Source organism: Pantherophis guttatus, chromosome 17, assembly GCF_059756535.1.
Source record: "Pantherophis guttatus breed Tessera chromosome 17, ASM5975653v1, whole genome shotgun sequence".
Classification (NCBI taxonomy): Eukaryota; Metazoa; Chordata; class Lepidosauria; order Squamata; family Colubridae; genus Pantherophis; species Pantherophis guttatus.
In genome coordinates this window covers 9,250,689-9,265,000 of record NC_142079.1, presented here as the reverse complement: position 1 = coordinate 9,265,000, position 14,312 = coordinate 9,250,689, and the positions used below count along the sequence as shown (strand labels likewise).

Below are 14,312 nucleotides of genomic sequence, written 5' to 3'. Positions count from 1 at the left end.
ATGTTGTGGCCCCTCCAGCAGCCGAATAAGAGGAGGAGGAGGAGGGGTGGGAGTCAGAGTCAGCATCAAGGCAACCTGAGACCTCCAAGGGGGAAGAGGGAATGGAGCTGGCAGAGAGAGAGGTGGAGCCTGGGCCGTCCGTCAGCTCTCAGATGGAGAGTCAACAGCCCCCAGGTCTGGAGGTGGCTGATGAGGAAGAGGAGGAACAGCTGGGTCCAGTGCCTGACGTGCAGATGAGCATAAGGCAGAGGAGAGGAGAGCAGTGGAAATCTATGGGCTGGTCCTTGGGACTGAAGAACCACCGCTGCTAGCAAAGCCCCACCCTAGCTGTGGGGATAAAAGGCAGGGGGCGGAGATGAATAGATGTGGCAGACAACTATTCCTCTCCCGGCCGGACAGACTTGTTAGCCTGTGGTGAGAGAGGAACTTTTTGCCGGGGCTGCCGGCGCTCCTAATAAAGGAATCTTTTGAGTTCACGTCAGAGGGTTTGTCGTGTTTGGGGAGGTGGGTCGGAACCCCAGCAATGGCTCCTCCATCACCTACTCATTCTTTTCTGCTGCCCATGGTGATCCGTGACTTACGACCACAACTGAGCGCAAAATTTCCATTGCTAAGCGAGACAGTTGTTAAGTGAGTTTTGCCCCAGGTTATGACCTTTCTTGTCATGGTTGTTAAGTGGATCTGGCTTCCCCCTTGACTTTGATGGTCAGAGGGTTGCAAAAGGGGATTACAGGACCCCGGGACACTGTCCCCGTCAATATATAAATATATAAATATAAATATAAATATAAATATACAAATTCTATTCTATTCTATTCTATTCTATTCTATTCTATTCTATTCTATTCTATTCTATTCTATTCTATTCTATTCTATTCTATTCTATTTTAACAACTCATCCCCTACTATGGTTCCTTTCTCAACAGGAGCTATGAGGATCCCATTGAGAGCGAAATCGTCAACGAGAGGATTCCCTTCTTGCACGGCAGCTACGCAGCACCTTTGGCGCAACCCGAAAGGGGTAGCATGGCCAGCATCGACCGCCTGGGCAAGCGCTCCCCCTCCATTGACAGCATTCGCAAAGACCCCCGGTGGCGAGACCCGGATCTCCCCGAAGTCATCGCCATGCTCAGCCACCCCATCGATCCCGTGAAATCCAACGCAGCAGCCTACCTCCAGCATCTCTGCTACGAGAACGATAAGATCAAGAAGGACGTGAGACATCTCAAGGGCATTCCCATCCTGGTGGGTCTGCTGGACCATCCCAAGCCTGAGGTCCACCGCAAAGCGTGTGGGGCCCTCCGGAACATATCCTATGGGAAGGATAATGAGAACAAAGTGGCCATCAAGAACTGTGATGGGATCCCAGCTTTGATCCGGTTGTTGCGCAAGACGAGTGATATGGAAGTACGAGAACTCATTACAGGTCAGTAGTTGGGGTTGTTTCTTCTTCTTCTTCCTCCACCCCTCTTCCTCCTCCTCCTCCTCCTCCTCCTCCTCTTCTTCTTCTTCTACTTCTCCTCCTCCTCCTCCTCCTCCTCCTCCTCCTCCTCCTCCTCCTCCTCCTCCTCCTCCTCCTCCTCCTCTTCTTCTTCTTCTTCTTCTTCTTCTTCTTCTTCTTCTTCTTCTCCTCCTCCTCCTCCTCCTCCTCCTCCTCCTCCTCCTCCTCTTCTTCTTCTCCTCCTCCTCCTCCTCCTTCTCCTCCTCCTCCTCCTCTTCTTCTTCTTCTTCTCCTCCTCCTCCTCCTCTTCTCCTCCTCCTCCTCCTCCTCCTCCTCTTCTTCTTCTTCTCCTCCTCCTCCTCCTCTTCCTCCTCCTCTTCTTCTTCTTCTCCTCCTCCTCCTCCTCCTCCTCTTCCTCCTCCTCTTCCTCCTTCTCTTCTTCTTCTCCTCCTCCTCCTCCTCCTCCTCTTCTCCTCCTCCTCCTCCTTTTCCTCCTCCTCCCCCTTTTCCTCCTTTCTTGCTCATTATCTATCTCCTCCTCCTCCTCCTCCTCCTCCTCTTCTTCTTCTTCTCCTCCTCCTCCTCCTCCTCCTCTCCTCCTCCTCCTCCTCCTCCTCCTCTTCTTCTTCTTCTTCTTCTCCTCCTCCTCCTCCTCCTCCTCCTTTTCCTCCTCCTCCCCCTTTTCCTCCTTTCTTGCTCATTATCTATCTCCTCCTCCTCCTCCTCCCTTCCATCACTCCTTCTCCTTCTAGTCCTCTATATGTCCTCCTCCTCCTCCTCCTCTTCTTCTTCTCCTTCTCCTCCCTCTCCTCCTCCCTTTTGTCAGTGTTGATGGTGTTGAAGCAGTGCTCCAGAAAATTTTGAGATTGCACCCCTGGAGCCTGTCACTATTGGTACTACCTTTGCTTTCTAAATGCTCCACTTATTCATTGTTCTCACTGTCAGGAAATTTCTCCTTAGTTCTAAGCTGCTTCTCTCCTTGATTAATTTCCACCCGTTGCTTCTTGTCCTGCCCTCAGGTGCTTTGGAGAATAGCTTGACTCCCTCTTCTTTGGGGCAGCCCCTGAGATATTGGAACTCTGCTATCATGTCTCCCTTAGTCCTTCTTTTCATTAAACTAGACATACCCAGTTCCTGCAACTGTTCTTCCTACGTTTTAGCCTCCAGTCCCCTAATCATCTTTGTTGCTCTTCTCTGCACTCTTTCTAGAGTCTCCACATCTTTTTCACATCGTGGCGACCAAAACTGAATGCAATATTCCAAGTGTGGCCTTACCAAGGCCTTATAAAGTGGTATTAACACTTCGCGTGCGTGCTCCAGTTTGGGCACTCGGTTCCAAAAAGATTCGCCATCACTGTCCTAGATTAAAAAACACTGAGGTTTGTCCAGTCAGCAAACTCAAGCTGTTCTGGGTAATTTTTATTTATTTTTTTTTAAATTTGATTTATATGCCGCCCTTCTCCGGAGACTCAGGGTGGCTTACAATACGTTAAGCAATAGCCTTCATACTTTTGTATATTTATACAAAGTCATCTTATTGCCCCCACAAACTGGGTCCTCATTTCACCTACCTTAGAAAGGATGGAAGGCTGAGTCGACCTTGAGCCTTGGAGAGATTCGAACCAGCAGTAATTGCAGGCAGCTGTGTTAATAACAGGGTGCTTAGACCACAGTACTATCAAGGCTCTTGATTTGTCGGTTGATTCAGCCACAATTCATAACATTTTTGTTTATGCCTCAGCTTGGATGTGGTCTCCTGAGGCTCCGAGAGAACATTGCATCTCCGCTGCTCGTTTTCTGATTCACAACACAGAGCGGAATGGGAACAAGAAGGAAGAAAAAGAAAATAACGATGTGAGAAAGCAGCATATGGCCTGATAAAAACTAGGTGTGGCATAAGAGTTCCCAATGGAGATCGGGTTGCAACAAACTCATTACCCTCCCTTGGAGAACAGCTGGAGGAACTGAGCATCTTAAGTGGCTTTTCTTTCCCCTCGGGGTATTTATCGCAAAGCAATTCTTGGGAGAGTTTGACAATGGTTCAGAGCTTGGTGGCAAAGAAAGATGTAAGTCTGCAGAGCAGAAATCCCATTTTTGGCTCTGCGTTGGAATTTGCAGGAGGGTCAAGGGTGAAATGCTACCAGTTCAGAACGGTTCGGGCGAACCGCTATTTAAAAAATGCTACCAGTTCGGGCAAACCGGTATTTCCAACAATCAGGTGGATAATAATCAGCTGTGACGTGCGATTTATATTAGCCAGAACAGAGGCGGGGTTCAGCAGGTTCTGACCAGTTCTGGAGAACCGGTAGCGGACATTTTAAGTAGTTCGGAAAACCAGTAGTAAAAATTCTACAGACATAAACTCAGAACCTCAGCTCCCTGCCCGCCCCCCCCCCACCCCCCCAGCAGATATTTTGGTGCCAGCTTATCTACAAGACAAAAGACCTTCAACTCCAGGAGGATGGGATTATCCTTCAGGGCAAAGCCTTTCAGCCACAATAGGAAATTGCCCTTCATTGAATCACCCAGCAAGATTTAACCAAGCCTGGGACACAGACAACCTCAGCTATGAAGGGATAGCCCCATAGGAGTCTGACTGCAACCAATAGGATAAGCTCAAATTCAAAGCTGAAGAGAGGGTATAAATCAATCTCTCCTCTCTCCCTCCCTCTCCCCTCTCCCTCCCTCTCTCTCTCTCTCCCCTCTCCCTCCCTCTCCGTCTCCCTCTCTCCCTCCCTCTCTCTCTACCCTCTTTCCCTCCCCCCTCTCTCCCCTCTCCCTCTCCCTCCCTCTCTGTCTCCCTCTCTCCCTCCATCTCTCTCTCTTCCCTCTCCCTTCCTCTCCATCTCCCTCCCTCTCTCCTCTCTCCATCTCCCTCCCTCCTTCTCTCTCTTTCCCCTTTCCCTCTCTCCCACCCTCTCTCTCTCTCTCTCTCTCTCTCCCCTCTCCCTCCCTCCCTCCCTCTCTTTTTCTCTTCCATGTGCTCAATTGCCTAGGACCCAAAAAACTTATGTGGTTCCGTCCACCATTAAACCATCTTTCCAAACAGCCTCCATGTTTCCCAGCATCTTTCTCCCCACTTGGAACTGAACCCAGATGGACACTTTCTTCCAACAATTTACCTTGCTAAACCTGGTTTATTAATTTTATTGACAATTAACCTTGTTAAACAAACCCCAGTGGTATGGCTTGAACATGACCCTCAGCCGACCACAAGGTTTTTTTTTGTTTTGTTTTTTGCGTTTGGAAAGTGACCACTCGTTTCTCAACCTTTGCAAAAAAAACAAACAAACATACAGTCTCAGGTTTTTTTTTTCAAGCAGCATTAGTCGGAATAATTTCCTACCGATTTCAAAACACATCGGTGAGTTTAAGTAGCGTTCTGAGTCTCCACCGTACATTACAAAGACCAAACATTTGGATAAATCTTTCATTACCGGCTTTGCAAATTGAATTATTTGCAAATTGAATATGGAATGCAGCCTTTTCTCGTTCTCGAATTGCGCTCGGCAATTACAATCTTAAAATAATAGTCATAATAACCTTTTTTTTTTTTTTTTGCTCTTGAATATGAGGATGGCGGTAGTTGGTCTTGAAATGCACTGGCTTGGAAATTTTCGGCCCTTTACGATAACTGCTTGGGAAGAAATCAAAGATAATTGCCTGGTTTTTGTGCATTTCTTGAGAACTAATCGGTGTGACGCTGAGCCAGAAGGAACAATAAAGTTCCCCCCCCCCCAATTCTTGTCATCTCACCATTTACTGGCCAGAGAATAATAGAATAACAGAGTTGGAAGGGACTTTGGAGATCTTCTAGTCCAATCCTTTACTCAAGCCAGGAGACCCTCCCATTTCAGGCAAATGGTTGTCCAATCTCTTCTTAAAAGTCTCCAAGTTTTGGAGCACCCAAAACTTCTGGAGGCAACTCAGGGGCTGCCCCAAAGAAGAGGGAGTCAAGCTATTATCCAAAGCACCTGAAGACAGAACAAGAAGCAATGGGTGGAAATTTTGGGCTTCGTCGTGGTCGTAAGCCGAGGCCTACCTGTAGTAATGGTTGTGATGATTGTAAAAGCAAGCCACCCACAGGACCGACCTGATTTTACATCCATTTGGAAGCATAATGCAGACGAGGACGGTCGTTACGTTCCATCAGTCTGCAGAGAGAGAGAGAGAGAGAGAGAGAGACAGGACTCGTTTGGAGGTCACATTGAATCGGGGCATGTTTTAAATCATCCGAGATCAGTTTGCCCTTTCTGGCTCTGGAGCTGAAGTGCCACTTAAGCATTGCAAGCGGTTGGAGATAAAATTCCGTTTGGGACATGTTTCTTTTAACAATACCCCTAAAAACGATTGAATGCCGTTGCCCTTGGGATGCGAGAAGGCCTTGACTCCTAAAAATATAAATTTTCCAATCCGGATTAGGAGATGGTTCAGTTCAGGAACTTTTCTTTCCCGTCTGGTTTTTTTTTCATGGTTGGGTTTGATGGGAGTATTTGAGTTTCAATCAGCGGTGAAATCCACTGACCTTCGCTACCAGTTCGGGAACAGGAGCGCGGGAGGTTAAAAAAAAAAACAGGATGTAATGACATCCTGGTGAGTGAGTGGAGCCTCCCACCCCCGGCGCTACAGGTTCGGCAAGCCAGATAGAACCGGGCGGATTTCACCGCTGGTTTTAATAGAAGAGAATATATATAGCTCAGGGTTTAACTGTGGGGTCCTTGATGCATTCGGAACTTGGTGGTTTTCTTGCAGATGTTTCATGACCAAACTAGGTAGTATCATCAGTGTTACCAGTGTTAGAAGGGGCTGGGTTTGAGGAGGAGGAGGAGGAGGAGGTCCTTGATGCTTTCTGAGCTTGGTAGTTTTCTTGCAGATGTTTCACGACCAAACTAGGGAACATCATCAGTGTTAGAAGGGGGTAGGTTTGTGGAGTGGAGGAGGAGGAGGAGGAGGAGGAGGACTGTGGGGTCCTTGGTGCTCGCTGAGCTTGGTGGTTTGCTTGCAAATGTTTCATGGCCCAACTAGATAACATCCTCAGTATCTTGTTTCCTTTTTGGCGTTTTGATTATTTTTGAATGGCATGTAGATGTTGTTCATCTCGATGTTCCCCGTTGAGTGCCAAAAAGGACTGTTCTGTTTGGATCACAGTATTTAAATCGCGTTGCTTTCCCCTTTGCAATGTGACCCACAGGGAAAACCTAGAGCCAGTTTAGACTAGTGGTTAAGGCAGCAAACTAGAAAGTGAGTGATCGTGAGTTCAAATCCTCCCTTAGCCACGAAAGCCAACCGACAACGCTCAATCCCAACCCACTTCACGGGATGGTTGTGAGAAAAATCAGAGGAGCAGGGCGTGTTGGATGTGTTCACCACCTTGAGTTATTTGTAAAAATAATAACGATGAGATACAAATAAGCAAGGGATGCGGTGGCCCAGTGGCTAAGACGCTTAGCTTGTTGATCGAAAGGTCGGCAGTTCAGCAGTTCGAATCCCTAGTGCCGCGTAACGGAGTGAGCTCCCGTTACTTGTCCCAGCTTCTGCCAACCTAGCAGTTCGAAAGCACGTTAAAAATGCAAGTAGAAAAATAGGGACCACTTTGGTGGGAAGGGAACAGCATTCTGTGGGCCTTTGGCATTGAGTCATGCCAGCCACATGACCACGGAGACGTCTTCGGACAGCGCTGGCTCTTCGGCTTTGAAACGGAGATGAGCACCGCCCTCTAGAGTCGGGAACGACTAGCACATATGTGTGAGGGGAACCTTTACCTTTATAAACAAATAAATAAGCTTATACATGTTTTCCTGCTCATTTCTATCTATTTCCACTGTTTCGTCCTACTCAAGGCACCCTCTGGAACCTGTCATCTTACGAACCCCTCAAAATGGTGATCATTAACCACGGTCTTCAGACGCTGACCAATGAAGTGATCATCCCTCATTCGGGGTGGGAGAACGAGCCGAACGAAGATTCGAAGCCTCGCGACGCGGAGTGGAGTACAGTCTTCAAGAATACGTCAGGATGTCTGAGGTGAGAAACGGGGAGTCCGTACTGCAGTTCCATTGGCCAAAGGGAGGGAAACGGAAGCCGAAATGGCATTCAGTTAGTTCAGGTAACCAGATGGTGTAGGGACTCCTGCTTGGGCAGTGGGTTGGACTAGATGACCTACAAGGTCCCTTCCAACTCTGTTAATCTGAATCTTATCTGTTTTATAGTCGGTGCTGGGGAATATTTGGTTGAATTTAGCATAAACCTGTTTTGGTGTAAAATAGTCGCTCAGCGGCTAAGATGCTGAGTTTGTCGATCGAAAGGTTCAGCAGTTCGGTGGTTCGAATCCCTAGTGCCGCGTAACGGGGGGAGCTCCCGTGACTTGTCCCAGCTTCTGCCAACCTAGCAGTTCGAAAGCGGGTAAAAAATGCAAGTAGAAAAAATAGGGACCACCTTTGGTGGGAAGGGAACAGCATTCCATGCACCTTTGGCATTGAGTCATGCCGGCCACATGACCACAGAGACGTCTTCGGACAGTGCTGGCTCTTCGGCTTTGAAACGGAAATGAGCACCGCCCCATAGAGTCGGGAACAACTAGCACATATGTGCGAGGGGAACCTTTGCCTTTACCTTTTAGTTACCTTTGCTTGTAGAGCTACAGTCTTGCATTCGAAGTAGGCAAATATATTCCGAGAAGAATTTTAAACTCAATATGGTCCAGAGTTACCCTGAGATAAGATGGGGGGCCAATACAATGAATGAATGAATGAATGAATGAATGAATGAGAAAGAAAGAAAGAAAGAAAGAAAGAAAGAAAGAAAGAAAGAAATGGATATCAAGAACAATGGATTGACACAGCCAGTTTGGGGGTGGATTAACTGTTTTATAGCTGATAAAGAGCATCTATCTATCTATCATCTATCCATCCACCCATCATCTATCTATCTATCTATCTATCTATCTATCTATCTATCTATCTATCTATCTATCTATCTATCCATCCATCCATCCGCCTGCCCACCCGTCCATTATATCTATCTATCCATCCATCCATCCATCATCTATCTATCTATCTATCTATCTATCTATCTATCTATCTATCTATCTATCTATCCATCCAGCCATGCACCCATCATCTATCTATCTATCCATCCATCCATCCATCCGCCAGCCCATCTATCTATCTATCTATCTATCTATCTATCTGTCTGTCTGTCTGTCTGTCTGTCTGTCTGTCTGTCTGTCTGTCTGTCTGTCTGTCTGTCTATCTATCTATCTATCTATCTATCTATCTATCTATCTATCCACCTGCCCATCCATCCATCCATCCATCCATCCATCTTATTGCATTCTTTTCTGGACCTTTGAACCAACCAGCAGCAGGAACTGAAGTGGTGGTAGTTTAGGGGGAAAAAAAGATTGATTGACCTCATTTTGAGGCATTCTGTTTTACGTTTGATCAGTTTTTTAGGCCGATATAAATAAAGAAGAGAAAATGAAACGAATCACTCAGCATATATTTCATGTGCTTCCATAGCTCGGCATCCAGGCATCCTATAATAATAGAGATTTGTAAATGCTGACAGGGCAGTGACAAACGTTGATTGATCATCCATGCAAGAAACAAATAGATGGGTATTTTTAACTTCTACTTGAACGGAGACAAATTCCTGGTGGGAAAAAATGAAGTGAAAAGCCACAGAAAAACAAAAGAGAGAGGCAAAAAGGGGAAAGGAATAGAATACATACATATAAATGTATACATCACAGTATAATGGTGAAAAGAAGGAGTAGGCGAGACATGGTAGCAGACTTCCAATATTTGAGGGGCTGCCACAAAGAGGAGGAGATCAAAACCACCTGAAGGCAGGAGAAGAAGCAACGGGTGGAAACTAATCAAGGAGAGAAGCAACTTAGAACTAAGGAGAAATTTCCTGACAGTTAAAACAATTAGCCAGTGGAACAACTTGCCTCCAGAAGTTGTGAACGCTCCAACATTGGGGTTTTTAAGAAGATGTTGGATAACCATTTGTCTGAAGTTGTGTAGGGTATCCTGCCTAAGCAGAGGGTTGGGCTAGAAGACCTCCAAGGTCCCTTCCAACTCTGTTATTCTATTCTATTCTATTCTATTCTATTCTATTCTATGCTATGCTATGCTATGCTATGCTATGCTATGCTATGCTATGCTATGCTATGCTATGCTATGCTATGCTATGCCATGCCATGCCATGCTATGCCATGCCATTCCATTCCATTCCATTCCATTCCATTCTATTCTATTCTATTCTATTCTATTCTATTCTATTCTATTCTATTCTATCTAGGGCAAAAGAGGGTCTCCTGCTCGAGCACGGGGTTGGACTAGAAGACCTCCAAAGTCCCTTCCAACTCTGTTATTCTGTGTTAATTCCCTCCTCATCTATATTGCTACCTTTCTTCTTTTTAAAAAAAATATTAATATTGTTATTGCTGTTGCATCAACACCAAGATGAGGCTCTACGTGAATGTTGAAAAGACGAGTGTGTCCTGCAATCTTGGCTCTGGTGAAGGCTTGTAACACCTTGCCAAGTTAATCGTGTTATTTTTGGCTTCCTGTTGCTGGATGTTAGGGCTTCCTAAATAGGCACGTTCCTGGCATAGCAAGCCTTAGAAATGGGCCGTAGCAAAACCAGCTTATATTATGAGATCCTGAGTGCCTTTTGCTTTCGGGGCAAATAAACGTTCCCTCCGAGAGATTTCCTGGGAATGGATGTGTTCCCCTTCCATTCCCTCATGAAGAAGTTGAAGAAAATAGAATAACAGAGTCGGAAGGGACCTTGGAGGTCTTCTAGTCCAACCCCCTGCTCAGGCAGGAAGCCCTACGCCATTTCAGACAAATGGTTGTCCAATCTCGTCTTAAAAACTTCCAGTGTTGGAGCATTTACAACCTCTGGAGGCAGGTCGTTCCACTGATTCATTGTTCTCATTGTCAGGAAATTTCTCCTTAGTTCTAGGTTGCTTCTCTCCTTAATTAGTTTCCACCCAGAGGTGGGTTTCAGCAGGTTCGGACCAGTTCTGGAGAACGGTAGTAAAAATTCTGACTGGCCCCGCCCCCATCTATTCTCTGCCTCCCGAGTCCCAGCTGATTGGGAGAAAATGGGGATTTTGCAGTATCCTTCCCCTGGAATGGGATGGGAATGGAGATTTTGCAGTATCCTTCCCCTGGAGTGGGGTGGGAATGGAGATTTTGCAGTATCCTTCCCCTGGAGTGGGGTTGGAATGGAGATTTTGCAGTATCCTTCCCTTGGAGTGGGGTGAGAATGGAGATTTTGCAGTATCCTTCCCCTGCCACACCCACCAAGTCATGCCCACCAAGTTATGCCCACCAAGTTATGCCCACAGAACCGGTAGTAAAAAAATTGTTTGAATCCCACCACGGATGTAGGATCTGCTTTGGGTGGGATCTGTTTTTGGAGGCACTGGTCTACCCATTTATTTTTGCAGGCACTGGTCTACTCATTTGTTTTTGGAGGCACTGATCAGCTGTAGGGCAGCCCTTTGAAGCCCCGCGGCAAGAGTTTAAACAGGTTTTTTCCTTCTAGCCCATCAGCTGGGACTAAGGAGGCAGCAATAGATTGGGGGTGGGGCCAAATGAAAGGTAAGAATAACATGGGAGGGGGAGGGGGCAGAACCGGTTCGGTGATGTCATATCGTCACTGCTACCGGCTCGGCGGAACCGGGAGGAACCCACCACTGATACGGGCGTCCCGAATCGCTTGTTCATTTCCAATGCTCTGGACTTCTACCCAAGCAGCTTCTCCTGGGAATCGCTTTGTAAAAGGCGGAAAGTAAGGAAGACTGTTCTACGCCGCCTCATTGCTGGAATAATCATTAATCCCCCCCCCCCGAAGGAAGACGCGGCCTTCTCTGTTAGGATCCAGGCGTCGTCATTTTTTTTTTTAGACCGATGCACCAGGCTTGCTCAGAGCTGAGCAAACATTAGAAGTGACCTTTTCTGAGCTCTGAATTTAGTGCTCTGCTTCCTGCAGATGGTTAAGAAGCTCAGGAATAGATTGGATTATTCCCTCACTGCAGGGATTTTTTTTGTGTGTGTGCTTTGCCTACGACGGAACCAGAATCGACCGCCCAAAAAAAAAAATGGAATCCACCCGTTTCAGTGGTGAAATGTAAAATTTGTTACTATGGGTTCTGTGGGCGTGGCTTGGGGGGGTAATATGAGTGGGCATGGCCAACTTTTTTTTTTTTTTTTTTACACTTTTAAAACCCTCTTCGGTGAAGAGCTTGTAAAAAAATGCTTTCAAAAGCCTCTGATGATCCCAGCTGACTTGCCTGATTGGCAGAGGCTTTTTTTTTTTTAAAGCCTCTGACGATCCCAGCTGAGCCGCGCGATCATCAGAGGCTTTTTTTTAAAAACTTTTAAAAGCATTTTTTCGGCCAAAGAGATCGTAGAAAAAATGCTTTTAAAAATTAAAAAAAAAAAGCCTCTGATGATTGCGCGGCTCAGCTGGGCAATGGGAGGAGGCAGGGATTTTTGCTACCGGTTCTCCGAACCACCCGCCTCCATCGCTACCGGATCGGGCGATCCAGTCCGAACTGGGAGCATTTCACCCCTGACCCATTTTTTTGCCTAGCAGAGGGTGAAAAATAACGATCTTTCAATTTCAGGCAGGGCAGATTGTGACGGGAAGATAAGGAAAAGTAACAATTAGAGGCGAACAGGTAGCTCCGATGACCTCCGCCCCCCCCATCACCCTGCGGTTTACTTACCTTTATCTTCTCAGCTGATTGGCGCAGCGGCACGAATTGCCACGCATCAGCTGTGTTACTCCCAAGTGGTAACACAGAAGATTAGTATTTGTAAAACTGTGCACACGTTCGTGAAGCACGGGATCACCGAACTGGTTGTTAGAATGACAGCTTCCCACCACTGGTAACAATGGAACAGCAGAACGATAGTTAACTATAGTTAAATAACACATTTGGCCATTTGTCTGAAGATGTTTTAGTACTTTTGGTGCTCTCTAAGCTTGTACCCTGTTTCCCCCAAAATAAGACATCCCCTGATAAGAAGCCCAATCGGGCTTTTGAGTGCATGGCGATAAGGCCAAGCGCTTATTTCAGGGTTCAAAAAAAAAAAAAAAAGACGGGGTCTTATTTTCGGGGAAACACGGTAGACATTTCATTACCCTACTAGGTAATATCATCAGTGCTAGAAGGGAGGGAGGTTTGATTGATGCGAATGAGTGTGGGGTTTGCTCCCTGCTTATATACACTTGCTGTGAGAGAAAGTCTGGGAAAGGAGCCAGGTGGGAGGAGTCAACCAGGCTCAAGGTTGACTCGGCCTTCCATCCTTCCGAGGTAGGTAAAATGAGGACCCGGTTTGTGGGGGCAATAAACTGACTTTGTATAAAATAGAACACTGCTTGGGGGGGGGCCAAAAGCCCTACTAAGAAAGTATATATCCCAAGCTACAAATATTCTCTCCTATTGGAAGATACTTTAGTTTGGATGAGGCCTAGAATTAGACAGGCCTTGGTGATCCTTTCTAGTTGCCTGATGTTCCAGCTGTCATACTCTTTCCTGTGGGTGGGTATAAACTTGATGGCATCTTGAGCGAAACTGAACATAGTGTTCTGGCCCGCCAGTACCCAGCACAGCTGGCAGCAGATTCGAACAGTGAGGAGGTTGGGGAGGAACATGGGCCAGTCCTGGAGTCTGGGGAAGGCTCTGACGAGGGCTCTGCGTCAGAGGCAGAGATGGGGCCAGGGTCGTATGACAGTTATCAGCTACCTTCGGAGTCAGACATCAGTGAGGCAGACGAACAGCTGGAGCCTGTTCCCAGTGTGCGCATGCACAGAGTTGCCAGGAGAAGGGAACAGCTAAAGAACAAGGGTCGACTCAGGAGTAAAGCCACAGGTGGACAGTGAAGGGCCCCTCCCGGAGGGAATAAAAGAGGAGCGAAAGGGGAGTGGAGTTTGCAGGAGACAGTTCGTTCATTCCTGCATTCTTGCCAAGTATTGCGGCGTCTGAAAGATATCGGCCTGGCCACTCACGAAGCCTGATCAAGGTCGGTAATTGTGAACTGTCTTGAAAGACTGTGGGAGAGGAAAGACTTTGCTGGAGAGGAATTCACTGTCAATTAAATAAAAGGGATTTATCGGGACGAGGACTCAGCTTCGTGCTGCTGGGGGAAGCCTAGGCCAGTTGGCTGATCTTCCGGTCCTGTGCTTTGTCCCTGTGACTTGTGCATAGGGGAATCATATTCTCCATAAGAACTCCAGATTGCCAGATCGGTCGGTGTTGATGTTCCTGTGGTGTGAGAAATACAAGCTTCTCTCCTTCTGCGAAGCACTAAAACATGTCACCAATATGGTGGACACCAGCTGAGAATAAATTTTGCAGTCATGCATTTGTCGTTTTCACGGTTGCCAACATCGCATTGGAACTATAAAAAAAAAAACACAAACCAACCCAAGGTTTAATGAAGTAAAAGTAGGAAAAGAGAAAAGATAAGGTCGCTTTGAAGTTTAGGATAAACAAAATGTAAAGTTTGATGGGGGCCTTTTTTTTTTTTTGAGACTTTCTTCCTCTTTTGATCCCGGGCGAGCCCCGACGAGGAAAAGCTTTGATACAATTAAGTCGGGAAACCGGAGCTGAATTTCAAAGATCAAGGTTGTTAGAAGCATGTTCTCAATAACTTATTGATGGCTCTTCGCAGCACGCATGTGCAGCCCTCGACGGCAGCTGCTGCCGTTCCAGAAAATATTTTTTGCACTTTTTTTTATTGCATTGCTAGCCTAATGGCTTTGGTCAGCTAGATGGCAATATCCGGCTGACCTTGGTTGATTTTGAAAAGCTAAGTAGCATCAGAGCCGGTTATTTCCTGGA

General features: G+C 46.7%; 1 protein-coding gene across 17 annotated transcripts in view; it reads left to right on the top strand.

Moving 5' to 3' along the window:
• The window catches only part of ARVCF (ARVCF delta catenin family member), a 317,887-nt gene that overhangs the window by 230,813 nt on the left and 72,762 nt on the right, over positions 1 to 14,312 (top strand). For all 17 annotated transcript variants that reach the window (XM_087880246.1, XM_087880244.1, XM_087880236.1 and 14 more), the window contains 2 exons: positions 927 to 1,426; positions 7,282 to 7,465. In XM_087880246.1, coding sequence (XP_087736372.1) covers positions 927 to 1,426; positions 7,282 to 7,465 — 684 coding nt within the window. The remainder of the gene's footprint in view (positions 1 to 926; positions 1,427 to 7,281; positions 7,466 to 14,312) is intronic.